The sequence below is a fragment of the Cinclus cinclus genome, chromosome 6, assembly GCF_963662255.1.
Source record: "Cinclus cinclus chromosome 6, bCinCin1.1, whole genome shotgun sequence".
Taxonomy (NCBI): Eukaryota; Metazoa; Chordata; class Aves; order Passeriformes; family Cinclidae; genus Cinclus; species Cinclus cinclus.
In genome coordinates this window covers 10172191-10198315 of record NC_085051.1, presented here as the reverse complement: position 1 = coordinate 10198315, position 26125 = coordinate 10172191, and the positions used below count along the sequence as shown (strand labels likewise).

The 26125-nt window shown below is 41.0% G+C and overlaps 1 protein-coding gene across 1 annotated transcript; it reads right to left on the bottom strand.

Annotated features, from left to right (window-relative positions):
• Nucleotides 1-1645: 1645 nt before the first annotated feature.
• On the bottom strand, nt 1646-25823 carry BUB1B (BUB1 mitotic checkpoint serine/threonine kinase B). Its single transcript, XM_062495159.1, has 24 exons — nt 25783-25823; nt 24749-24931; nt 24344-24403; nt 23973-24117; nt 23023-23219; nt 22764-22945; nt 22455-22648; nt 19748-19842; nt 17689-17915; nt 17297-17409; nt 16648-16745; nt 16307-16359; nt 15751-15822; nt 15426-15507; nt 14942-15050; nt 14146-14432; nt 13124-13290; nt 10933-11079; nt 10660-10775; nt 10229-10390; nt 9418-9560; nt 6201-6372; nt 5732-5838; nt 1646-2166 (listed from the first exon to the last, which is right to left on the bottom strand). Exons 2-24 carry the CDS (start codon nt 24889-24891, stop codon nt 1977-1979), a joined length of 3261 nt encoding a protein of 1086 aa, XP_062351143.1. The 5' UTR covers nt 24892-24931; nt 25783-25823; the 3' UTR covers nt 1646-1976.
• Nucleotides 25824-26125: the final 302 nt, after the last annotated feature.

Genomic DNA, 26125 nt, shown 5'->3' with positions numbered 1-26125 from the left:
GGGCAGTTTTCTGTTGTTTGGGACATACAAGAAAAGTAACTGACCATGGGCAGCCATATTAGATGGTGAAGGATTAACACCCTTTTTTTTTTTAGAAAGAAAACAAGAAAGTAATAGTGGAGTATTGCAGCTTTGATTTAGATCTCATTTAAGTAAAGACAAATAGGTTCACTTACATATTTTAAAGACCTGAAGAACAGATTTCCTTTACTGAACTTCTGCTGAGAGCTCTTATCTCTGTTCAGCCTGTTCTCAAAAGCTTTTTGTGTGAATTACACACAGTGAAGTTGCTCTGTACTGGCTACAAAGATGTCTTGTCTGAGAAGTCCTTGGGATGACTGATACTTTGTTAGGAGCCTTCTCTTCCTAATGTACCTGGTATTCAGCTCAGTGCTGCAGGATATAAACTGAAAAAGTTGCAAGTGAGAGGACAGTAAGTAAGATTCCTCAGATTTTGTCTAAAAGGCAGTTAGAGGATCAGCAAAAGCAAACAAATTTCAGCTAAATAAAACAGACACGCCAACTTTTTAGAGCTAGCAGAAGTTAGCTATGCATTGAACTCCTGCATGCTATACCAGTGATCTTGGCTCTAAACTCTGGTTAGAGATAGATCATTGTTTATCTGCTAGCTCAATAGACAACTAATCAATGTACTACAAGAATTGTTTAAGGCATTAATGGACCAAAATAAATTCCTCAGCAGCAGTTTACAGTCAATATTAAAGCTGGTTTACCAGGGCATTTGGTACTATTCCTGAATTAGAAGGATATATAACCCACTCAGAGAAAGTGTAAAAAAAGATATTAGGAATGCATCAGAGCAAAAAGAAGACAGGCCAAAGTAAGAGGAACAGTGATGGAATATGCAGAAAAAAAGGTGGCTTGAAGCAATGTGGAAAAGATAAAACTGAGTTCTGCCCCAAAATTTGGAGATAACACAAAAGGGGAAAACCAAACAGAACCATAGCTAGAGAATTCAACTAAACGAAAAAACACAGCCAATTTGGCTTTTTAGGGAGAAGAAATTGCTAATGATGTCTACTCTCACTTTCCTGTGTGGAAGAAGTTGCAAGGAAGTAAAACCCAAGTCTAAGAAGTTCCCCTACACTTCAACCACATAGTACCACCTTGGGTTTGGAAACAGTAACTTCTGTTGTTCTGAATAAAATGAAGCTTTTGCACTGGTTTCAGTAATGCAGTACATAAAAGGTTAACACATATAACCATCCACAAAATCTCCCACAAAAGCCTGCCAACACTTCACTTAGGGCAAATTGAGATTTCAGAGATGCTCAAATCCAGTCAGCAACTCCAGCCCTTGCAAAAGTAAACAAAACTCTTGCCTTAAGAAGCAAAAAGGTTTATGTGTGCAGCTTCTCCATTCGTGACTTCATCTGCTTCTACTTATGGGAACTTTCTATGGGAGCACATTCTGAGTAGAATCATTCAAGCTGGATTCAAGTGTTCAGGAAATCCCATGTGGTTATGAAAGCTGCCACCAAATGAGGGGCTTTTGCATCCAGCAGTCACAAAATATTCCCGGTAACGCAGCAGCCTTCCTGCATGGATTCTAAATGAAGTCTTTTGAAACCATTTGACAACAATGTTAAATATGACACTCACTACCAAAACACAACTTTATTGATCAAACACTAATTCAACGACCAACTGAATGCAGGACAAAAACATTTTGAAGAGTATGGTGCAAGTTAGGGGTTCAATTTTTAAGGAGCTGTACAAGAAGGGGAGGCAGCAGTTAAGACAAGCAATTTTCTCTCACAAACTCCTCCAACACAGAAAGGTTCACGTAGAGGCTCAGGAGGTTTTCCAAGCACTCATGCAATAGAAACATTCTTGAGCAAGTTTCGTGAAGTATTCCAGAAATGGCTCCAATCTTTATGTTTACATTTGAAAACATAAGAATACAACAAACAAATTCTTCTCTAGAATACAAAATGTGTTTGTCTTCTATGAAGTCACTGGGAGTTCACCAGGAGGAAAGTTTCTCCCACAGCAGCTAAGGTCAACAAAAGTCGTTCTCTGAAAGAGCTGTCAAACATTTCACTTATTTCCTCTCTCAACTCCCTCAGCAGAGGTACTGTGGACTTACCATCTGCATTCAGAATTCTCTCAAAAAGTTTACTCCAGAAATCACTGTCAGAGGTCCTAAAACAAACAGAGAAGTGCTCATTGGAACAGTACACACACAACATGTCTGTCAAGGTCTCCATTTATTGAGCACTAAACATCCTGGGAGAACCACACCTGAAATTATATTATCATTCATATGAGTAAATATAAAGGAAAATTATAAATGTATTGTTCATTTTATATGTATGGACCCTATTCTCTTTCTCCAATAAGTTTCTGGATAGTAACTACACAGGTCTAAACCAACAGTTTATACAGTTACCTCTTCTAGTATACCTGATCACTACCACCATTCACACTAAGGCATGGCAGTTTTGTTTTAGAAGAATTGTCAAGAACATTTTTGAACCAAACAACTTGGGAACCTTCATGAATAAAGGGCAGAGGTAAATCTTACTTATCCCCTTGCAAGCTAAGTTAACAGGGCAATATTAAAAGAAAACTGCAAGAAAAAATTTAAAAAAATAGAAAAAAGTCGCTTAGAGCCAGTTTTGCTTCCTTTTTTCCCTGCCATCTGCCAGAGTTCTGTACAGATAACATTTTGGAGACAATTAATAGTAATAAATCCCCCCTCTCCCAAATGTACCCACACAACATGAATAAAAAGGTTAAGTGACTCATTTAAGTCTCACAAAACTGATATTAGAGCAAACCCTTTGTTCTTCAGTCTTGCACTGCCACTGACTACTGAAGCACTTTTCTCCCTCCAGCTAGGAGTTACAGTGGCTTTGAAACAAATTATCTGCCTCTGCTTTATCTAAGTGACTCACAAAACAGCAGCAGCCAGTCTCAAAATGAATCCAGCCTGTATTATTTCACAGACAACTCTTTTATTTGCTAAAATAATTTAGTCAATGCAGAACCTAACCAAGAAAAAAAGTACACAAGATTTGAGTCCATTTTCTTTGTGGGATTAGATGAGCAAGAGGTGTGACAGAGGAGATGAAGTGCTGCTAAGGAGGTGTAAGGAGTTTTGAGTGACAAAAATAGGCTTAAAAATTCAAACACAGCTTCTACATCCTGCCTCACATAAACCTGCACAGATGACGTTTCCTAAAATAATACAGTGAAAACAGAAAAAAAAAAAAATCACCATATCCATTCTTTAATAATGGTAAAACCCCCTTCCCTGAAAAACAAGCTGTCAGCATGATATTCAGAGATGAAAAAAACAACTTGATCAGAATTTACATTCTACCTGCTCCTAAATCTCTACTACAATGTTTAATGTTTTCCATTCATTCACACTTTTTAAGTGGGTTCTCTTCTATTGAAAGCCACTGACCTTAGAAGAAAAATGTGCTCCACCCTGCAATTCCCCACTGCTTTGGTATTTTGCTGGACTAGTAGTAAAATCAGTAGCACTTGCAGTCACTCTGCTATATCTACATTTGTTTAATAAAAATAATTAAGTCCTGTTTAAAAAGCTTTCTCAAGATAAGAGAGTCATGGTTGTTGTATTTACAGCCAGCCTTCTAGTAAGAAGATTTCTTTCTTGTTTAGTTGCCAATACCTGAATTCTCAGAACCCTTTTTGAGGAAAGTTATTCTTTAAAAAGTCAATACCATCCTTGACATAAAAAACAAAAACCAAAACAAACCACCAAACAAACTCAAATGAACCTCAAAAAAAAAAATCACTTTCCAAATCACTTGGAGACCTTTGAACACAAAAGGTGCAATGACTTCTTTACAAAAGTATAATTACTAAAAGCAACAGGAAGAAGAATCCCATGTCTTCAAAGGTGTAAAAAAGTGTCACCAGTGTGTGTGGCTGTAGGCAAGGGATGAAGAGAAAAATTGATCTCCATCAGCTGACTCTTCAGGGTGAGGGAATACTTAATTGTGAAACCTCTTATGGTGGATAAAGGCTCCCTGCAGCAGTGAATTTGCTTGTCACAGATTACTTGAAAGCTTCAAACTGACTAGAGGAAGTGTCATCAATCAGTAAGAACCAGATAGACCAAAAGATCTATGTGTGAATGGAAAGGGATTCAGTGCAAATTCCTTATTCCCATATAATGAAATGCCTCATTTACACTGTTGATATTAGACTTCAGCGCAATGTGTAACTAAAGCTCCTATGAAGACATTTCTTGGAATAACTGATATTGAAAAGTAAGTATAGATGATGAATGATAAATCTGTAACACTTTCAGAAGCAAAGCAGAAGAGAAGGCGGAAAAGAAATTCCTTATTTGTACTCTGAACTCCAAATTATGAACCAATGCACGCAGGTGAGCAAGAAGCCATTACAGCCTGGTTCCAGCTCTGCAGAACTCGTGCCCAGGTTTTGCCTTCTTCCTGCCCTTCTCAGGTCTCACTCCTTGAGGCTCCCTTCAAGTTTTACCTTAGCCAAAAATCCTATTTTTTTCAATCCAGCACCCCCAGCTTTGACTACAATTCTTTTCCAATCAACCCCTCCCCCTCCAAACTCCACTGACAGACAGACAGCCCTATCCTTCCCAGCTCAGGCTTACTATTCCTCCTGCTCCAGTAATCCAGATATTTACTGCTCTTTTTCCCATACCCACATCCAAATTATGTTCCTGACACCATGTCCCAGCCTTCTCAACTCAGGCCTTATGTGCCTTCATGTGCAGTAGCTCAACTCAACCTCTTGCAGAATTTAAAAAAGGATATCATAGTAGAAAACCAGATACATACCTAGTAAAGAAAGAAGAAAAAAAAAAAAAAAGAAAAAGAAAGCATTTTTCCTCTGTACACAGCTTAAGAAAATTGGATTTTTTCCAAAGGCTGAATAGAACAAACTGGGAGATGGAAGCAGTGCAGGTTGCTAGGGAACTGGACAACTCCCATGCTGGTAGTAGGTTTTCTTAAAGCAATGGTCCTAGGAGTGATCCAGGATCCTGAATCAAATACCTGTCCAGTAACTGCTGTCATGACTGCAGAGTTTGGAGTTTTGACAAGGCAAAAAAACCTGCAGTATGTGCCTAACAAAATTAACAAGTGTTCAATCTAAGAACAAACAAAGGGCACAGGAAGGCAGAAGAGACTTATAGCCAAAACCCTCAGCTAAAAGAGAGCAGTAGAATACAATATCTGAGACAAACTGCAGCTTCCAAAAAGCAGCTGTTTGCACACTTGCATCTTAGAGAACAGTTTTAAATTCTTTTCTCTGCTGTAAAAGTGTACTGTTTCTACAACTGTTACACCCTGCCATCAGCGTCTTAGTAGAATGAAGAAAAAAAAAAGGCAGAAAGCCAAATGAATCCATTTCTGAGGCAGTATGTTCATGTGATCTTTGGCCCCCTCACCACCCACCCACTTACAAACTTCTCCTGGTTTGATGTGTAAAGTACAGAGAGTCTCATCTGGAAGGATGGAAAAAGCAAAATAATCTCAATTGGATTATTCATATTCAACTTAAAATTGTCTCCTACACAGCACTGAGAACACCAGTCAACAACTTCACAATTTCAGGCCCCACAAAATGAACTTTTTGGCAAAAATAGCCCCAAGTTGTTGTACATTCTAAGCTCTGAAGATAGTATCACTATAAAGAAAATTAAGTTAGGTGTTTCTTCTTTCCCAGCAACCCCCTCTGCAAAATGACTTACTTTGATAAGTTTTGGCTGATTTTCCAGATGGAATTCTCCTGACAGACCTGGATATGATCCCCAAACAACATCAAATGGATTATATCTGCAATGCCAACCAAGTCTACCTGCAATCACAACAAACATCACAAAGTTCAATGTCTATCACTTTCTGCTCTTACTGCTTTCACACATTTAAGTCAGAACCATCTTTGCACCAGAATCTTATAGAGACCTGTTAAGCAAGAAAACTTCAAAAGGTAAAATTCTGTTTCCATTGTAGGTTTCTAAACAAAGACAGTAGTTACAATCACTGAACAGCACAGCTAATCCTTTCACTTAATGCTAAAGATTTCATCAGATGCAAAATTCTCTTTATTCAGTATTTATTGATCAGAGCTTTCCACAGAACTTGTAAATTTTAACTTAGGAAAATGGGTTTTGTAAAGGAAACACATAAATTAAGATATCCTACAAAATAGAGATTCACCTGATAAGGAAGAGAACTTTCTGCCAGAAGCTGTTGTCCATGAGGGGTCTGAGCTGTGGGAAAGCTGTAGGGAAAGCTGACTTGGGGCAGTACCCTCAAATCCAGACTGTGAGAGAAATCCACCATCTTCAGGGCATTTGGCACCTCCTCATTAGAAAATGCATCGCAGATCCTGAGCAAAGGAAGCACATGAGGCAGAAGACAATCCAACAAACTTTTTCTTTCTTTTAGAATTAAATTTAAAAGCACAGTGAAGGTGAGTCTTAGCCATGTCAATGCTCCCCTCTGATGGCTGCTGTCAGAACTACTGCTGCAAGGGCTGCTCTGGATGGCAAGAGCTCACAGCAGAGAGCTTAGGGATCATACTGCTGTCTCCACAGTAAGCAATAGGAAACAATAAAGGGTTGAGGATGATGCTGTTTTTGTATTTGTCATAGTTACCTGAAGCAAAGTTTGTGGACTGTATGAACAGTGTGATGCCTTTACACTGGTCCTGAAATTATGAGGCAGACACAGGTGATAAAAAGGGGTTACCTTTGTAAGGATCCTTATGGTGCACAACACGCAGGATGAAAAGTGCCGAAGATGCACACATAACAAAGCAGAAATTTCTATGTTTAGCAAAGTAGCATAATTGACAAGAATCCCCAGTTAGAAACATTGGTGATGAGGTAATTCCCTCCTGGTTCTACCCTTTTCTGAACAACCTCCCTCAGATAGGAACTAAGCTCTGTTCATGAAAATGTGTCTTGAAGAGCTGGTTTTCAACCTTGGCTCTCAGAGAGCCTAACCATGGAGCCACTAGGGAATTCATTTTGTTTTTCTGTCTAACAGAGGAGGTAAAATGCTAGCTACAAATGCAATAACAGGCTACAGGGCTATATATAGTATCCATACGTAAAGAATATAGAGCATAGATAAAAGCAAAAAGGCAAGAATCAACTTGGCATCAGTGTCATGTTTTGCATTTCTCCCTCTCCTTCTAAATCTCAGAATACTTGATACAAAAGAACTAATTAGCCTTGATAATACTTCTACAAACTTTTCCTAGTCTACAGGTGAGAGAGGACAAATAGGAAGGGCAGGGAGGAGTATCTCTATCGATGACTGCCAAGCCAACAAAATCCACATATTACAGCTCTCACTACTACTCTTCTTACATCCTTGTATGCTGTGAGCTTCTTTTGTAATTTATACTATGCACTTGTCCTTTTGCTATCTGAAAAACCCCAGACCGTTATCCTAACTTTTTTGGCAGTCGTTTGCTTTGTATTTGCCATGAGAGAAACCCAGCAGGAGGTATCCAAATACATCAAGCCACTATTAATTCAGTGTCTTCTGAAATGGGATGCAGCACCCTAAGTAATGTGCAAGACAACCCCTTGCATGATGTGAAGAAAATATTAGAACTTGAATAGTACAGGTATGTAATTTATAAATAATTATGTAAATAAGTTATTCATAAAATAATCACAAAGAAAGTGTAAGTAGAATATATTGGGAGTATGCATGTTAGATGACTGCAGGCTCAAAGTAAATTTAAACTTAATAGCTATTTTTAACAGATCAGTGATAACTAAGAAAAGCCCCAGTGAATTTATGTAATGGAATTATATCTGATTCATTAGGCATTCTGGTTACTGGCTTCCCACTGATGCCTGAAGTTTTTAGCTTTCATGTATTCTGCATGTATTTGTAGTTCTGTAGACAGTTAAATGCCTCTGTGCAACTCCCAGTACTTTTCCAGCTTTCCTTCCCACAATGAACAGGCATTTATTGACACATTCCTAAAATTTTGCTACATCTTGCCTGTTACTTCTCCAAGGACATTTAATTTTCCACCACGTAATCACTGGCATAATAAAGGTAGGGGAGGAGGGCAGAAGCCAGGGGGAGATTACCAAACCAACTGCTCCTCTCATTGGACAATATTGGTCAGATATTCTAATTGCCCAATCCCATCAGTTGTAAGGATCTGGGCACTATTTTTGCCATATTGTGTACCTGAAGGCTTTCAAGGTAAAGGTTGGCTTTTATATTATAATTCTAAAATAGTCTGGAAAAGTTTGTGCTCTATTTCCAGGCATCACCACACTTAGTTCACAGATCACAGTCCAAGGGATACGTGACTTTGTTAAAATAACATGGGAAAGAGCTTAGAAGAAAAGAGAGAGAAGAAAATTAGGTCTATGCATTAAGGTACAAGCTGGACTGTAGAGGAAGCTGAACACTTTGTTTAGGGTATCTGGATATTCCAGTCCCACCTGTCTTATGACTTCTAATTTCCTGGGTTGCAGATATGTGAAGGCAAATTAAGAACCATATTGTAACTTGCATTGGCAGTCCAGAACCTTGGTAAAGCAGAAACTTAAAAATACTATTTCTACAGGAAGGTTTATTCCTAAATTAAGTGTTTTCACTCTTATCAGAATCCACTGGAACCTAAAAAGCCTGCTTTGCAAAATTAAGCCTGTTTTGCCAGTGGGCAGGTTCAGCACAAGAGCCACAGAAACCAACTTAAGGAATAGTGTAATTTTCTATAATGCAAAAACTGTGAAGAATTACACAAGGAGAAGTTCAGCAATGCACCTCATCATTGCTACCACAGATTACCTACAGGCATTAAGATACAGCACCAGTTCCCCTAACACTTCACCATCCTCCCCAGCCATACAGTAGCTGGGAGCCTCTGTCACTGCCAAGCACTGGAGAGCCCCTCCAGAACAGGGAATTCCTATGGGTGTGTCCCCTCACAGGCAAAGAGGCTCCTGACTGTGCTGGGACAGGGCCCAGCTTAGGCAGTGGGCAATAAAACAAGCTCACACCACTTCCAGAGTGGGAACATCTGGGGTCAGCCTCCTCCTGGGTTCCTCCCAAAGCCTGGCCAGGGCTCAAGGAGCAACTCAGGGAGTTGCCTTTGCTCCTACACCCCTAAACCCCAGGTGTGGCCCTATCTGGTTTCTAAATACCTGAAGGTAAATAAGTGTTTTGACAATGAGTGGAAACAGATCACATTGCTAACGATTCTTTGTTAATAAACAGATACAAATATAACATTTGGTTGGAAGGTTCATCTAGAAGTCAACTTTGGCTCAGGGCCTGTTGTTCAGGCACAGTACTTCAGTACACCAGCTCAAGGGGAGAAGTTACAGCAGCACATGAGCTGTAGCTGAAATGACTGTTCTGTACCCTCCCATATTCACAGGAAAAGACAAACCTGTCTCCCAGAAACAAGACCTCTGGCCTCAGATCTCCATGGACAATCTCTGCTTTGTGCAGCTTCTCTACTAGCAGCAGAAGATCATGAACAACCAAGAAGATGATTTCCTTAGTGATGAAGTTACGATCACAGAGAATATCCTGAAAAGAGAATAAACATCTATCTCTGTACCCTTCTACCTTAGATTAGGTGAAGTATTTATAGTTCACCTTCTGTTTCATTATTCATCTGTACAGAGGTAACAGTAAACTCATTATAATCAGATTTTGCCCATGATCAGCCCAGACAGAATTACAAGAACCGTAAGCTCTTAGGAGACATTATTATTCAAAATTGGACAGAATACCAGGAGGGAGAAATTGAAGGTTGAAATCACTACTGAATTCAAAATGCACTTATAAGACTTAAAGCACAAATCATTCAGCAAGACATTAATTGCCAGGACCTTGCTGTAGTTGACTGGAATGTATTGAAAGAGGTCAAGATAAACAACAGCTTTAGATGCAAATCTTGCTGTGGAATAACCTGTGGTTTTTGGCTCCAGTCCGTTATGACTCACAAAGACAGAAAATGTGAAAAATTGGTTCAAGATTCTGAGAAGCACATGATCTATGAATAAGACACCAGACCCAGCTGAGGCATTAACGGACAGCCCTGATTTGTACCCAGATAAAGACTAGAGCATCTGTATTGCAGGATTAAACAGGAGCAGCTCTGCAGCAAAGAGCATAACATCACTCCAAACTCACTACTGGCACCCAAGCAGGAGTTTGGCCCCTCCAGTTATCCTTGGTTTGTCTGTACTGACCCTGAGTGTGAAGCAATTTGTATCCTTGTGCACAATGGCAAAGCCATCCTGGTACAGGTAACAGCTGCAATTCTCACTGAAGCTCTGGTCAAAGTCAGAATTCAAACGCTTCTGTAACTCAAGGATGATATAAAAATCCCAAGGCACAGGCTGAGAATACACCTACAAGAAGGTATGTAAGGAGAACATTTATTTTTGGAATAAAGTGAAAATTGCTCATTTTCATATTCTTCTTATCCTCTTTATTTCCCCCCTCCCACTTGACCAAGTAAGACATTTCTCACAGTCAGAAACTTCTAATTTAGATCCACAATTAGGAGGAGGACTTGAAGTAGCAAACTTTGTGCATGGAATTCAGAAATTAACTTTATATGAATGGATGAGATTTTACCAGTTCACATTTCTTGTACAATAACCGTCATGTCTGTTACCTTTATTGCAAATCCTTTTTGATCCCACTGGAAAATGCATCCAGTTGGAATGGCAAAAAACATCTTGTATTCTTCATTGTTCCAATATTCCATTTTGATGCAGTAAGTCTCATTTCCTATGTTGAAAGTTTACATTCATAAGCTGCCACAGTAAATAGCTGTTCCCAAGTCATTCCCCACCTGCACCACATAAAACTAAGAGGGTGAATATGAACCATAATTCAAGCCCATTACAAAACAAAATCTGCACTGCAGAGGGTCTGGCACACCTACCCAGTTCAACATCTTTCTCAACCTCCATGTGAGGCAGAGCTTCAGTCTCCAAGTGAAAATCTGGAGAAGCAACCAGTGATGATAGCACAGAACCCAAAAGCTTTTTACGCTGTTCAGGGCTCCACAGGAACTGAGCTGCATCATCCTCTAAGAAAACAAACAACATAAAGAGATGAGCTGAGATTGTGTCAACTCTCTGCAGCTTGGTTATATCTGTCAGTAAAAGTAAACTGGACACTGGAAACTTTCAATCCACATCTTCATTTACTATTTATTCATCTCTTAGCAAATCAACTCATATCTTTCCAATAGCTCTGAGAAGTCAATGTGACTCTTGCCTTTAAAACTGCCTTTAAGGCTTTCATCATGAAGTCTACCAAGAGTTCTCCTGTAGCATCATGCAAAATGTATCTTTCACAAGAGACAAAGTTCTGAATTATTTCAGCCAAGCAGAATTCAAACTCATTCTGCAAATCAATACTCCTTTTTTAAATTAATGCCCAGAGCAAGTGATTAGTTTGAGGTTTTTACAGTATGGGGTTTAGAGAAATTTAGTCCTTTGATTACAGCAGATGTTGTATGCAAGAAAAGGAAAACAAAGATGGACTCCACCTCTGCTGCTCACTGCAATGTTAAGAATATAATGACTTTTATCTCCTGGAAGACACCTGTAGGACTGGACTTATTTTCCTTCGTAACAGAATGTAAGGTCATTCAATAGATGAGTTGATCTGTAAAAAACCAAGGCAGCCTCAAGTGTTTACTCTGCTTAATCATTTGAGATAAAACATGAGAACTGAATGGCCTCTATTGCCTTCTCCCAAATGCCATGGCTGTAATGAGGGAGAACATTTTAAACTTTCACAGTACACAGGTAAGAACCAGATTATTTACTGTAATGCCCACACTTATTTGAAAAGCATTGCACTAAGCACTGATCAGGAAGCAATTCTGTGAAAGATCCAGGAAACAATGTAGGCTGGAGGCTACAATGTGTTCCAAGCTTTTGCCATCACAAACCTAGGAAATCTACTGGTATATTTTGCAGGAATAAATTGATAAACACCTGAAGTAATTTTTATTCTTTACACAGTATTAAGAATTATTACAGCCAGGGTGAGAGCTGCAGTTCAAGAGAGATGTGAGAAATCAAGAAACAAAGCTACTGGAAAGATCCAGGGTTCAAGAAAGGACCATTAAAACGTCTGAATAAATGCCTTCTCTTTTTTTTCTGAAGAGATTTTTCATCTTGCTCTAAAGTTTTGTACATATGATAAAAACAAGACAAAGATCCAAAATATCCCAGCTATTTCAGTGACATCACTTCTAATTGTATTTTCATTCCAAGTCCCAAGCATGCTTCATTATAAAATAGTCTGCAGGCACATGAGAACATAACTCTCCAGAGTAGATACACTGAATTTTCAAACACACAATTCTAATTAAGCACCATAAACCAAAATCAAAGGACTTAAAGCAGGTTGAACACCTTGAACATCATCATCCAACACACATCTAATTCCACAGGCCAGATTTTGAAGACTTTTTGTGACCATTTCTGTTCTAACTGTAATCTAAATATTTACAAAAGAGAAAAACAAGGGCCTTTAACTAGAAGAAAAATAAGCAAAGAAATTTACTATTTAAGTACCAGTACTGTTTTCCCTCAGTAGGAATAAGAAGGATACTGTGAAGCAGCACAACAGTTTACAGCATAGTTAAAATACAGATTTAAACCAAAATTATGCAACATGCACTAGACTCCAAATTCATATTCATTTTTTTCAAAGTAGTAGCTTATCAGCACATCAGGAGACACACAGTATGATTACAGAGAAAAAACAAACATAAACCAAAACAAAGCTACCTTAGGAGTTATCACTGCTATCCAGTCCAAATTTTTAATTGTGGAATTTGACCTCATTACCCCTGCACACTGCCTGCTATACTACCCTAAGTAACTTCTCTGTCACTTTAACATTGACATGCTTTGGATGCTGACAAGCATCCCATACTGCCCCTCACTGCTGCTTCAGACAAGAGAGACAAGTTCAGTCGTAGCCATAGGAAACACAAAAAGTAAAGTGGAATACAGGAAGGACAAAAAAAAAAAAAAGACATATTTAGTGACAGCCGCAAGTTATTTGCCGTGAGTGAAATTCAGGTTAGTACTAACCAGTAACGTCTCCACCTCCAGAATCAGTAACCACTTCAGCAGGCAAGCTCTGAGCCAGCTCCAGTTTCTCACTGATCTGCAGGTATTTAATAGCAGACATTTGTGTAACAGAGGACAGAGAACCTCCTGAGACTGAAGAACCTGATGAGCGAGTATCTTCCAGGCTTGCTTCCATGATGGGGCTGTAAATAAAGCCATCAACTACTCAGATTTCCAAAGATACAAGTCGTAGATAATGTCAACCCAGGGCCTAGGATAGGATATTGTGCACAACCAAATTTAATTACCATGAAGAAATTCTTTCCCATCACTAGAAGAAAGCCAGAAGTCATGTCAGAGCTTCATTTCAATTTTGATGATGGATTATATTCAGAATCTTAGTCTACAGATGATTTTTTTAATCTTCTCTTCCACCAAATTTGACTGATACAACAGAAGACATCCTGAATATTTATCACTCCCTTTGCTACCAAATGTCAGTGCTTTCAAAGCAGTGAAGGGTTGGGTGGAAAGTATCTCCTCCTAACTATAATCAGCAGGGTTTTCAAAGAATCTCCCCAGTAAAAAACACCTTCAGCAGAGTGTACTTGTTTACATCCTAAGAGCCAGCAAATCCAACTCAGTTCTAGATTAAGAAACTCCCATACAACAGGTGTTTTCTGTACACAGTGACAAAAAGGTTTTTCTTCTCTCCAGCTTTTTTACTCTGTAGATGAACTAAACAAAAGAGTATAAAAGGAACTGGTGATTCTGCTTTCCATGTTTGATAATGAAGACAGAAAGCATTTATTAATTTCTCTTCAAGTTATTTGGTTAAAAAAACTTGTACTTAAGTCCCAGAGCAGTAATGCTGAAAAGCCAGGTGGGCTTGACTCACCTCTTCAATCTGCTCAAGGCAAAGTGCACCCTGAGCTAAAGAAATGGCTCTCTCCAGGGTATTCTGGTCTTTTCAGAAAACTCCTTCCTTAGCAACACTAAAACCAAAACTGTGAAAGACATGCAGGAAAAGGGGCTTAAGGTCCTTTACTGTTAATTACCTCAGTTTTTTTACACTGAGAGCTTCAGTGTATGCTCCTTCACACACCAGTGTCTCCTGATTCAGAGGTGCACCCTTGGATTCTGGACTATCTCCCTTCAGTTCACTCTGAGAGAAAGCAGGAGCTAGGACTCTCTGAGCTACCACCCCGTGAAAGGGCGTCGAGGCCAGGTGGGCAGCCCTGTTAAAGTCACACGTGTCCTCTGGGTTGGCACAAAGGGTCTTGTTCTTGTAGGAGCCTGTCACAATTGCATCCTCAGTCAAACGTTCAATTCCATTCAGCTCATCCTGAAAAAAGAAAAAAAGACAGTGAAAGCCTGCAGATTTTATGATAAATTTTTCTTTATTTAAAAAAATGAACATTTCTCTTCCCTTTCTTCTGCTCTACCACCTTCCAACATGAATAGGACATTCAGTCTTTGTGAATTCTACTTAGTATAAAATCCCAGAATGGTGTGGGTTGGAAGGGACCTTAAAGACCATTGACTTCTGTCCCCACCCCACCACGGGCAGGGACACATTCCACTAGTCCAGGCTGCTCCAAGCTCCATCCAACCTGACCTGGAACACTTCCTGGGACGAGGCAGCCACAGCCACAACATGATATTCCCAGTATCTCATCACCACCCCATTCAATAACTGCCATGCCAAGCAGATGTTTAGAATCCCTGTTTTTTGCATGTGATGCCAGTCCAGCCAAGCTGACTCTGTCTGATAGCAGCACAGGCTGTGTTGGTATCTCCTGGGTAAGAAATCTGCCATGGGCTGAACTCCTGCTACCATGGCTGTTTCCTTACACAGGCTGCTGCTGCTGCTGCTGTGCTCTCCTTGGCACTCAGAGAATCCACAGGCTTAAGAACAGCGAGGGGGTGACGGGCACTTTTCCGCCGACGATCTGCTGAACAACTAAGAAGAAGTTACAGTCAGTTACATATTTATTAGAGCAGCTTCCAATCTCCATCAAGTTCCTCTCGAGAGTTTAAGTCTATTGATCATTTCAATCAACCAATTTCTACTATAGAACTAGCAGTAAGAAAAAAATACAGCTCTCCAGAATGAAGGAAGTTTATACAGCAGCTTAAATAGTTCTAGGTTGAAAATGAAGAACAGGAGAGTATTTCCTCATCATGGACTCTGAATAATTAAATAAAAAATACCAATATAAACAAAACACACTCCCCTACACACCCCGGCCAGAAACAGTTATTTCAGCTGCTACAGCAAGGGCTTTGATGCTTCCATTTTCCTTCCCTCTGAAATCTAGGTTTTGAATAATTCTACCTTATATTCTGATTTGTCAAGGTAGAGGATTCATCAAATATAGAGAAAAATGGAGCAGCTGGTGGAGGAAGCAGACCTACATCTGTAAAGAAAAACCAAGAGGTTCAATCATATCCACAGTTCTTCCAAAACAGCATATCCAACACTACTTAAAATAACTCATACATAGTCCTAAAAGTACTGCTCCTAACAGGAAGTTACAGAGCTGGCATATAAAGAAACCTATTTTAAAAGGCTTGGTTTTTTCACGTTAATGAACCCCCCCTTTACCACCATATGATGTGAGCTAACTTGCTGGGTTTACACTATGCTTCAGAATTTGTACATTTTTTTGCAAGACTGCCCTCATTACTCTGTTCCTCCTTAGAGTTTAAAAATGTATTTCCACTGTGGCAATCTGTGGATATATCAGGAGTCTGGATGACCTCTGTCAATAGCAATAGGAGTCAACTCCAATCAGAAGTAAAGTTCTTCTGGATGTAAACTTCCCAAGATAACTTACTAAAATCAACAATGTACAATTTCTGGCCACATTCCCCTAGCAAAACCTCTGAGGAAAAAGGAATTAAAGTAGTTATCAATCTAATGATAGCATTAAACTCTTCTGAGATGATAGTAAGACTGCAAACATGAAAGACGGAAGAAAACTTTCCAGCTACTGAAAGAAAAATGCTCTTCTGCTTGAAAGTCCTCTCAAATAGTGACAGTTCTCAGATGCTCCATGTTTTGCTCAATATGGAAAAACGCACTACTAGCGCACACACTCTCATTCTTCTAATCCACCTAAGCTTTGGGTTTTACTTTGCTGCCTTCTTGGTATTCATGGAAGGCTTCCCTTTTACCAAACTTCCTCGTTCATGGTAAAAAACTTTACTACTTACCCTCAGAACAAGACGGTTTATGTGGCTGAGTGTCTTCATAGATCTGGAATTCACTGTGAAAAAAATAAAATAAATAAGTTTGCATTCTACAGATCTTCAAAAACATAAGTAAACCCTGTAAAAAAGGCAAGCCAAGCTGACAAATGCTACTTGCAAGAAGTTAAGATCCCTCAAACAAATAATCCAACATATGGAGAAAGCACACAGATCCTGGTTACAGGCAGATGCCAAGGCTAAATTCCATTCTAACTGAGAAAACAGTGATCCATGTTACTACTTGAACCTACGTAACCTCCCAGGTGCTCTCCCTGCTGGCTAAAAAAAAAAAATCTCTCTATTACCTTTGTGACTGAGGCTGTTTCTCCCCATACTCTGTTGTGCTGGCAAAAGTAAATCCTTGCATTCCCAAAGGTGTGGAAGCTCCCAGTAGCTCTGCTGCCTGTGGAAACAAAGCAGCACTTCACTTCTACAGTGGCAGAATTGCAAGCCAGGCAAAAAGGTTCCAAAAACATGAAGACAATCCCACGTAGTCATTAAAACCCTGATAGATAATGGTTGCCTTTAGCCACTTTTATTTGTACTTACCTGCATGAAGAAAGTCCACTTTTATTGCACTGTATAATTAAAAGGCGTAATTTACTCTTTGCAACCAAATTTATACTTTCATAGGAGATTTTAGTTACCCTGCAACTGTTAAGGACATATGTAAGCAGTTATGTAGCTTACAACAAAGTCACAGCTCTGTTTCATTATTTAAAATACTAACTAGGAAGGCACTGAAGGATATAAAATAAAATAAATTACTTAAAGTACTTTTAAAATACCAGGAAAGAAGAAAAAGAGAGAATATACTTTACTAGTGATGAATCCTTTCAAAAGAAGTTTAAAATGTGTTAGAAGAATATCAGAAATGCTTCCTTTTGCTTTTCTTGGGTACTTTTATTTAAAATTCCAGCTACTTGGAAAAGAACAGTTAAATAAGGACAATACCTGTTCATGTGGTTGTTGCTGCTTGTCATCTTCTTTCTTCTTTAATTTCTTTTCCAGTTCCTCAATTTTCCTTTGTATTTCTTCCTTCTTCCGTTCTATGGCTTCTATTTCATCTAAGGAAGAAAGCACCTCTAAGGCCCAACACCTATTTCACATACAATCGGTGGCTGCAGCCTAAACTGTCAAGGACCCAAAACTTCTGGTGGTTTTTCCTTTGTCCCACAGCTTCCATGTAAAGCTGTTGAATGTGCTACTGTCTCTGTACCTCACAGCAGTTAAAACAACTATTCCACTAGAAAAAGAGAAGCAGCTGCAATCACAGATGGAAGCAAATACAGTTTTATGATTCCATCTGTAAAACCTTGCTTGCTCCAGTCCACTTTGGAACATACCTTCGTCTTTCTTCCTCGCTTTCTTCCTGTAGATTTCAGCTCGGATCTCTTCAAAAGAGAATTCATCAACTCCAGCATAAACTTTCTCTTTGCAGTACATCACCATCTCCTTCTTTGCCTGAGCATCCTGCTGCTGGTGCTGCACTCGCTGCAGTGGGTCCTCCCGCTCCTGAGGTTTGCGAGTACTTAACACACAGTTTATACTGGGCTCAATTTTGCAGGGAGTCCTGAAAAAACAGGAATTTTTCACTTGAGCTTTGTGAACTTCACTGTTGCACAGAAAAGCAGGCATGGGAGAAACTAGCCCTGCTAATTTCAGAACTTGGTTTTGGAGTAAAGACATTCTGTTCTGTGCTTAGAAAAAATACACAAGAAAATTGGAATGAGTAACACCAAAAGCCACCACACCACTCAGAATTGTGTGATGACTAAAACAAAACAAACAACAACAAACAACAAAACACAAATCCAATCAAAACTGTTTATAAGGTCCAGTCAAAAGCAAATAAAATTCTGATGGTGTCTGAACTGCCATGCATCCTGAATCAGGTTCAATTTAGTTCCATTGAGCTTTGTGTCCACAGGCATGACAGGTCCCTAAACTCTGGATTGTAGGATGGTTATCTGGGAGAAAAGGGACTTAAAAATGGAAACTCTTGGGCCAGATGAAACCTACACACTAATTTCAGGAGAGAAGCAGCAGTGCTGGTACAACTTTACCAACACCAGCAATCCAGCTGACTTCACCTGGATAAACTCACATCTGGGAGTGATCATGAGGCAAACAGGTGCTCCTAATGTTTGGGGGTTTAAGCTTTATTGGGTGAGTGTGGAGATCAATACCAGGATCACAACAGGGTCCTTCTGCCCTGGATGACAGCTGATGGCCTGATTTGCATCTACATTTTTTTGCATTTACACAGTTTCAGCAAAACACTTCCACATTTGGCAGGTGACACGGGTACCATTAGGAAATGGATTCAAAGACAGAAAAAAACTATCCAAAACCGACTTTTAAGATTTCAGCTGCATAATCTAAACCTACATACCAAATCTCTGCCTAAGTTGCTTAGAGCTAACTTAGCCTGATGCTCAATTCTACCCACTCTTTCCCTCTCCCCAGTATGGAAAGCTGCTGCCTTCGGTAAGTAACAAATCTTCATCCGAGAGATCGGCATGCCAAGAGATTTACCAGTGTGGCATCGCTGACTTTCAGGAGAAAGGAACACCTTACAATTTAAACAGGAATGCAGTTTTTACATATTCATTGACTAAACTACAGCATCGCCATGGTCAGAGCCATTCTGCAAGTCCACGTGCAACCTGTGCTGCTCACCACCTCTCAGCATTCCTTGATTCCATGCAATTCAGACCTGTGGGAACTGTCTGTAGTACCAAACATTTTCCACTCTTTTTTTTTTTGGTAATTCCATCTTTTCCACTCCTCTCTCAGAAGGAGCCTGTCTATTCCCTGGCCATCATTAACCACAGAAAGGTAGAGCAACCTTGCAAAATAATGTGTTTTCCTCTGCTCTAACTAAACCACCCCATCTCCTGGGATTTATCAGCATTTCAGGGAGCGCTGTACAAGCAGCACACTCACTCCTCCACGACCTAAGCAACACTGTTGGCATGGCAACTCTGAGAGCTTATTTCAGAATAAAACTCCAGATATGCTGAGCACAGAGCTCCCAAGACAGAAGAAAAAAACAGCCACAAGTCTGCCTCAATTTGGGGCTGCTTCACAGCAAACAGCACCCTAAGACAGGTAGCTTGTGGTTTTGTGTAAACACACCGAGTTAAGCTATTAAACTAATTAGCATATATAAATATGATATAAGCTCCCACATCACGAGCAGCACTGAACATTTCCCATGTCCTTATGCAACCTCTGCTGAAGCCCCTGTCATCAAGCTGCAACACTAATTGCTTCCAGGCTGACAGATTTTTAAATTCGTGTAGCTCGAGAGGCTTAAGTACTTGGCAAAACAAGCCTCAATTCTAGGAAGCAGCTTTGAGAATCCCAAATGCAATCCCCCATCTCAAACTCAAGACTCACATCATTTGTGGTGGAGCTGACTCGTCCACATAGGGGGTGAAACTGGGCAGTGGGTGGGGCACTTCCATGGCAGAGCTCACAGTGCTTCGAGGACGCTGCAGAAGGAAAGGCAACATCAACAACTTAGGGATTCATTTCAGTCTCCACATCCTTCTGCACCTCCCTTTCCCTTATTCTCTGCTCATTTGGAGGTTTTTTTAATATGGAAAATTAAAGTTGATGGAGACTTTTCCAAGGTGAATTCCCTTCTGACACAGTCACCTAAGGCAAGGCATGCTCCTCCTGCATGTCCTCAGCAGGCCCAGTTCCTGTTATTCTGAGGGAATGTTTTATACATATTGACAGATATATATACACATTATCCTGGTCAGGCTACGTATTCCAGCTGCTCCTCATTTTCCACAGATGCCACAGTCCTCATTTTACAGCCAATATTGTGCTAATTCTATGATAATATTCATTCTCCTGTCCACCAACAGCCTCCAAACTTGGAGTTTTTGTTTGTTTTTTTTTTCAGTTTTCCCATCAGAAGCCATTTCAGCACCACAGAAATCCCTTAACAGCTTCTGAGGACCATTAGTAAAGAGAAAATGTGGAATTTAGTCTGACAACACACTACTCTCATCTGCCTGTTTCAATTCCCTGGGACTCTTCAGCACAAAAAAAAAAAAGTTACATGGTAGTAATACTTCACAAACTCACTCCTCTTCTCCACCCTTTCCCAAACTGCTTCCTGAGGCATTTTGAAACCAACAGTAAGAGAAACCTCTTCTTCTCCGTGCAGGTTTTAATATGTCAGAGCATTCACTAAAGGTTATTCTTGCACTGCCCTTCAGTCAATTGGAACTAAACATCCTCAACTCTTCTGCCAGAAACAGGATATTTTATTTAACTAAATCCAAGAAATTTCATTAAGAGGGGAGCAGGGACTACACTTAGGGCAGACATTAAAAGAAATATGGAAGCATTCAGAGACCAGAATGAATGTGTTAAGCAGCAGAAAGAGACTGGTAAAAGAAATTTTATATTAATACTTCTCCCTCACTCTTCTCAGCTATATTAAACCTGTGATTTACTTAACTTTTCCATTCATTTAACTGCTTTCTCTCTGAAAAGAACGTTCCTGGAGTTTCCTAAATTTTAGCCTGATTGCATCTCTCCCTCATTCAAATTTTTTTACCAAACTTCACTTATAACCACGCCCATACTGAGATGAAAATATTTTGATGCCTGAAATTTTTATCTTTCATGTATTCTGCATGAATTTGTAGTTCTGTAGACAGTTAAATGCCTCTGTGTAACTCCCAGTACTTTCCCACCTTTCTTTCCCACAATGAACAGGTGCATATTGACACATTCCTAAAATTTTGCTATGTCTTGCCTGTTACTTCTCCAAGGACATTTAATTTTCCACCATGTAATCACTGGCATAATAAAGGTAGGAGAGGAGGGCAGAAGCCAGGGGGAGATTACCAAACCAACTGCTCCTCTCATTGGACAATATTGGTCAGATATTCTAATTGCCCAAGTTGTAAGGATTGAATTCTGAGCACTGTTTTTTGCCATATTGTATACCTGAAGGCTTTCAAGTAAAGGTTTGCTTTTACATTATCATTCTAACACGGTCTGGAAAAATTTGTGTTCTATTTCCAGGCATCAATCTCATGACTTTCTATTCTTAGTTGCTCAGCTACAAAGAACATGGCAACACTGGGGGGGATCTGAGCACCTATGCTCAGATAAAAAACAAACCTGATCTCACAGGATTGATTTCCTTCAGACAATGTTTTGCATCACTTCTCTAGAACAGCCTAAACACCTGTAGCGCAGCTGTTTCTTTTGATGTTTAGTTTAAGCCATTGGAAGCTACTTTCTGTCATCCTATTGCCAGGATAAATATTCCATTGATACAGCAGTTGGATTCTTTTGATCTCTGCTCTTCTGTTTTCCTCACAAGCACTTCAAAACAAGACTTGCAGAATGCTGTACAAGCCTTCTTTGCACAAGACAAGCCAACAAGTTCTTCCTTCAGGTTGTGTTTTCCAACATAATTCAACTCTTTAGCTTTTTTTCTTACAGATTTAACTACTGCCTGGCTTCTCTCCCCTTCCATGGCTAACATTTTCCTCTTACATTCCTTTTCTGCCTTCCAAACACTTCAGCAGGCCACCTCTGCCCATTCTTCAGCTTAGCAAGAATTTTCTTTTCCTGATTTTAAAACTCCAGAGTTTTTAAACCTTATTCTAGCAATATCTGCCTGTGAAACCTGAACAGAGTACATACACATGGCCAAGGACTCTTTAGAAGGAGAGTGACTGTTCACAAGGGCATGGAGTAACAAGACAAGGGGGAATGGCCTTAAGTCAAAGGAGGGTGGCTTTGGATGAGGTAGCGGGAAGAAATTCTTCCCTGGGAGGGAGCTGAGGCCCTGGTACAGACAGAAGCTGTGGTTGATCCATCCTTGGCAGTGTCCAAGGCCAGGTTGGATAGGGTTTGGAGCAACCTGGGCTAGTGGAAGGTGAAACCAGATGATCTATAAGGTTCCTCCCAACCCAAACAATTTCACAATTTTATCGTTAAATCTGTATTTACAATACACACAAACCACAGGCAAGGGAGAAAGACACGACCTCTGTTTCAGCAATTAGAAGTCATCAACTTACACACACCTTCCTCTCTTTTCCCTGTCCATTTTGAGCCTCCTTACCCTGCCAGAGTTCCACGGTCCTGCGCTGAGCTCATTCTCCTTGGCCCTGGGAACTGGAGGTGCTGGCCATGACTGTGCTGTAAGTGTGGCAATCTCAGGTCCAGACACAGAATTTTCATCAAACACAGCAAAACTGGGAGTATTTGGAAGCTGCAGAGAAGCCTGAGGCTGGGAGCTTCTGTTTGGATTCACGACTATAAGCAAGAAGAATCATGTAAATTAACCTTCAACTGTCACATTCAATTGTAAATCTCATGTTAAAGAGATGAAACTCCTCCAATAACAGGTTGTTTTAGCTCTCTAATGTACCTTTAACTGCATCTCCCACACGACTGATGGGGGCTCTCACTTTCTTTTTCCCTCTGCCTTTGAGATCTGCCAGCGAACTTCTCTGAGGCTCTGCAATTTCCAGCAACCCCATATTGCCTCCTCCATCAGGACTTTCCTCAAGTGCCCGTAATGTCTGCCGAGAAACACGGGCCTGAAACTGCCTAGAAAAAAAATATTGGAAAAGTCAGCAGCTTCCCTAGCCCAGGAACCCAGGGAAGCACTTAAGTTCTTCCCTTACTTGTGATGAGCCTGGAGTTTGTCCAAAGGCTCAGCCTTGCGCTGGAGCCCCTCCTGGAATATCAGATCTGCTTTCCTGAAGCTGGCCCTGGCCTCGAGCGCCTCAGCCCAGGTGATGTAGAGCAGGGCCAGCGTGGTGCCGATCTCCTGGCTGTGCAGGTAACTGTACAGATCCAAGGGCTCATTGCAGCAATCGCCCTGGAACGACCCAAGTGTGTCAGTAACCACACTGCAGAGGGGTCCCAGTCAAAAAAATGCATTTCAACATCTCCAGCACGACCCTAATGACTTCAATACAAGTTTGACAGGAGCAGCTGTGAGGCCACTAGACAGAATTTTATCATTTCTTATCTGAGTGTGAGGCAATTAGATGATTGAATTACACTATATTAGTATTCCTGAGAACAAACAGTAATTTTAGCTTCAGATGAAGTAGAGCACATTCCAGTTTTGGAATCAGTAAATTAGCTCAGCAAGCTAAAGCTGGAGAAAAGCTGTTCTGAAAAGAAGTGGACAACAAAAATTACAGCAATGGAGAGACAGGGCAGGACCAGAACACACTGAGTTTGGTTTAGAGTTTAAAAGGATGGGAATAGAAGACAGCTAGAAGCTAAAACATCTGGTAGGACAGATGTATTTTAGATGTTGTTGCTTTAAATCACTTCTCTTTCTCCTTAAATAAATATTTTAACTCTATTTATTCAAGGCAGCTTTTCCAAAACAAAAACTTCTAGAGTCTGTAGCTGTCCAAAGTGAACAACCCTAAAAAATAGTCTGGAAATGAGAAGTAGAATTCAAGAATAACATGTTTGCAGAAAAATACATCTAATATCGTACTCGTTGTACAACACTGTTTGACTCTTGTCACCAGAATCAGCTTAGCTGTGTGCAGACAACATGACAAGGTCCCAAGGAAAAGCAGCACCCAAGAGATGCTCCCAAAACACTCACAAACTTGAGCCAGAGATTAAGATAGCGAGGATCTTTGTAGTACTGCTGCTGCCCATGGAGGGCTCTCACTGCCCTTTCCAGAACTGCTGCAAGGTTGCCATCCTTGCCACCCCCAGGGAAGGCCTGCTCTGTCCACTTGATATACCTAGAGACACAATGTGTTCACAGCAAGTCAGTTCTTAATAAGCGTCTGTAAAATACGAAGAGATTAAGAAAAAAATAGGCGTAACATTGAAACACAACCTAATATTTAAAAACAATTATAGAATTTAGCTTTCAGTGAGTTTTTTATTAAATTAGAATGTGTTTCTTCTCTTTTACAAGGATATCTGACTGTTCAACTCTTTTTTCTGATATAAAGGGAAACTTACCGCTCCCACACATCCAGAGGATCATCTCCAGAGTAAAATCGTATTTCTGCTTCAAACTCCCTAAAACATAACATTATTAATCCAATAAATACATTTATATCACTGTAATTTTATCTCGTATATTGCAAACAAAGAGTTAATAATTTATTAAAAAGCACAGCCAAATCTCCATGGTGTTTGCTGTTAAAATGCTCCATTGCAAACCTACAGTGCTGAAGTCTGTACTACACAACACCAGAAGTAAGTAGTTCTAAAATCCTAGAGCATTGTAATAATACAGACATCAGCTACTAAACTTTTTTTATGCTTTTTTAATGCCTGTGATATTACTACAGTTAAAGAAGACATAGATAAAACGAGGAGGGAGGAAGGTAAGGGGAAAGGAGCTGTTACAATATCACTTACTGTTTTTTAAGCTGCAAAGCAGTGTGGCTGGAAGAGTCCTGCTGAGCCAGTGCCTCTTGCAAGCTGGACATCACCCGTCCCTGCCTGAGGGGCTGCACATTCTCCTTGCTCAGCTCCCACTCGTGGCTGCCCTCCTGGGACATGACCACCTTTCCTCCAATCCTGAACTCTTCTCCTTTCGTCCTGCGTTTAACAAGAAACGGACACCTGTAAATATGCAGGGTACTGATCTGAAACCTGACACAGCCAGCTTTTCTCAGCCCATACACCCCGAATTTTTTGTGCAGCTAAAATATACCGCTTAGATGCCCAACTTTCAGAGGGACTTGGAGGTTTAACTCCCCCCTACGGGAAACAGATGAAGAAAGAGCCAATCTTGACAATGAAGAACCGCAGCCCTCACGGATCGCACACACTCACAGCCCCTCCGCCCTCCACACCTCACGGCCCACATCCCCTCATAGACACCCACGGCCCCTCAGCCGCACACACCTCACACCTTACAGCCCTCACAGAGCCCACACAGCACCTCAAAGACCCCCAGAGACACCCACAGCCCCACACACTTCACAAACGACAGCCCCTCACGGATGTCCGAGCGCCCCTCAGCCCCGCGCCCCTCAGGAATCCCGCAGCCTTCAGTCCCGCGGACCTCACAACTTAGAGCCCCTCAGCCCCACAGGAATGCCACAGCCTCCCAAAACCCTATACACACCTCACGGCTCCTCAGCCCCACAGGGATCCCACAGCCCCCCTCAGCTCCTCAGGGATCCCCGAGCGCCTCTCAAGGACCGTCAGCACCGCGCACTTCACAGCACCTAAGGCCGCCTCAGCCCCTCACAGACCCCACAGCCCCCTCAGATCCTCGAGGGCCTGTCACGACACACAGCCCCTCATAGACTCTACAGCCCCTCCGTCCCCCTCCATCCCCTCACGAACCACACAACCCTCGGCCCCCGCGCACTTCTCACCCCACAGTGCCTCAGCCCCCACCCCCGGACAGACACCACAGAACCCCTCCGAGCCGGACGCACCGCGCACAGCTCCCAGCGGCGCGAGCCGCCCGGACGGACCCCAGCAAGGCAAAACCCGTAACGGTAGCGCCGCCTCAGAATTCAAACCTCTCCCACCTCCCCATTGGCCGCGCCCCGCCGCACCTGATTGGTGCCGTCCTGCGTCGCCCCGGGGCATCACGGGAAATGCAGTTTTCACCTCAGCCGCGGCGGCGGGAAAAGGTAAAAAAAAATTATAAATAACGTGCTCGCAGTTAATCTTGTCTGAAGGGCATATTCCTGATCCTGCTGGCGTGTGTTCCCGTTCTTTCCCTTTGCTAACTGCTGATTCTCCACGTTATTTCTCTTTCTTAAATTCATCCTC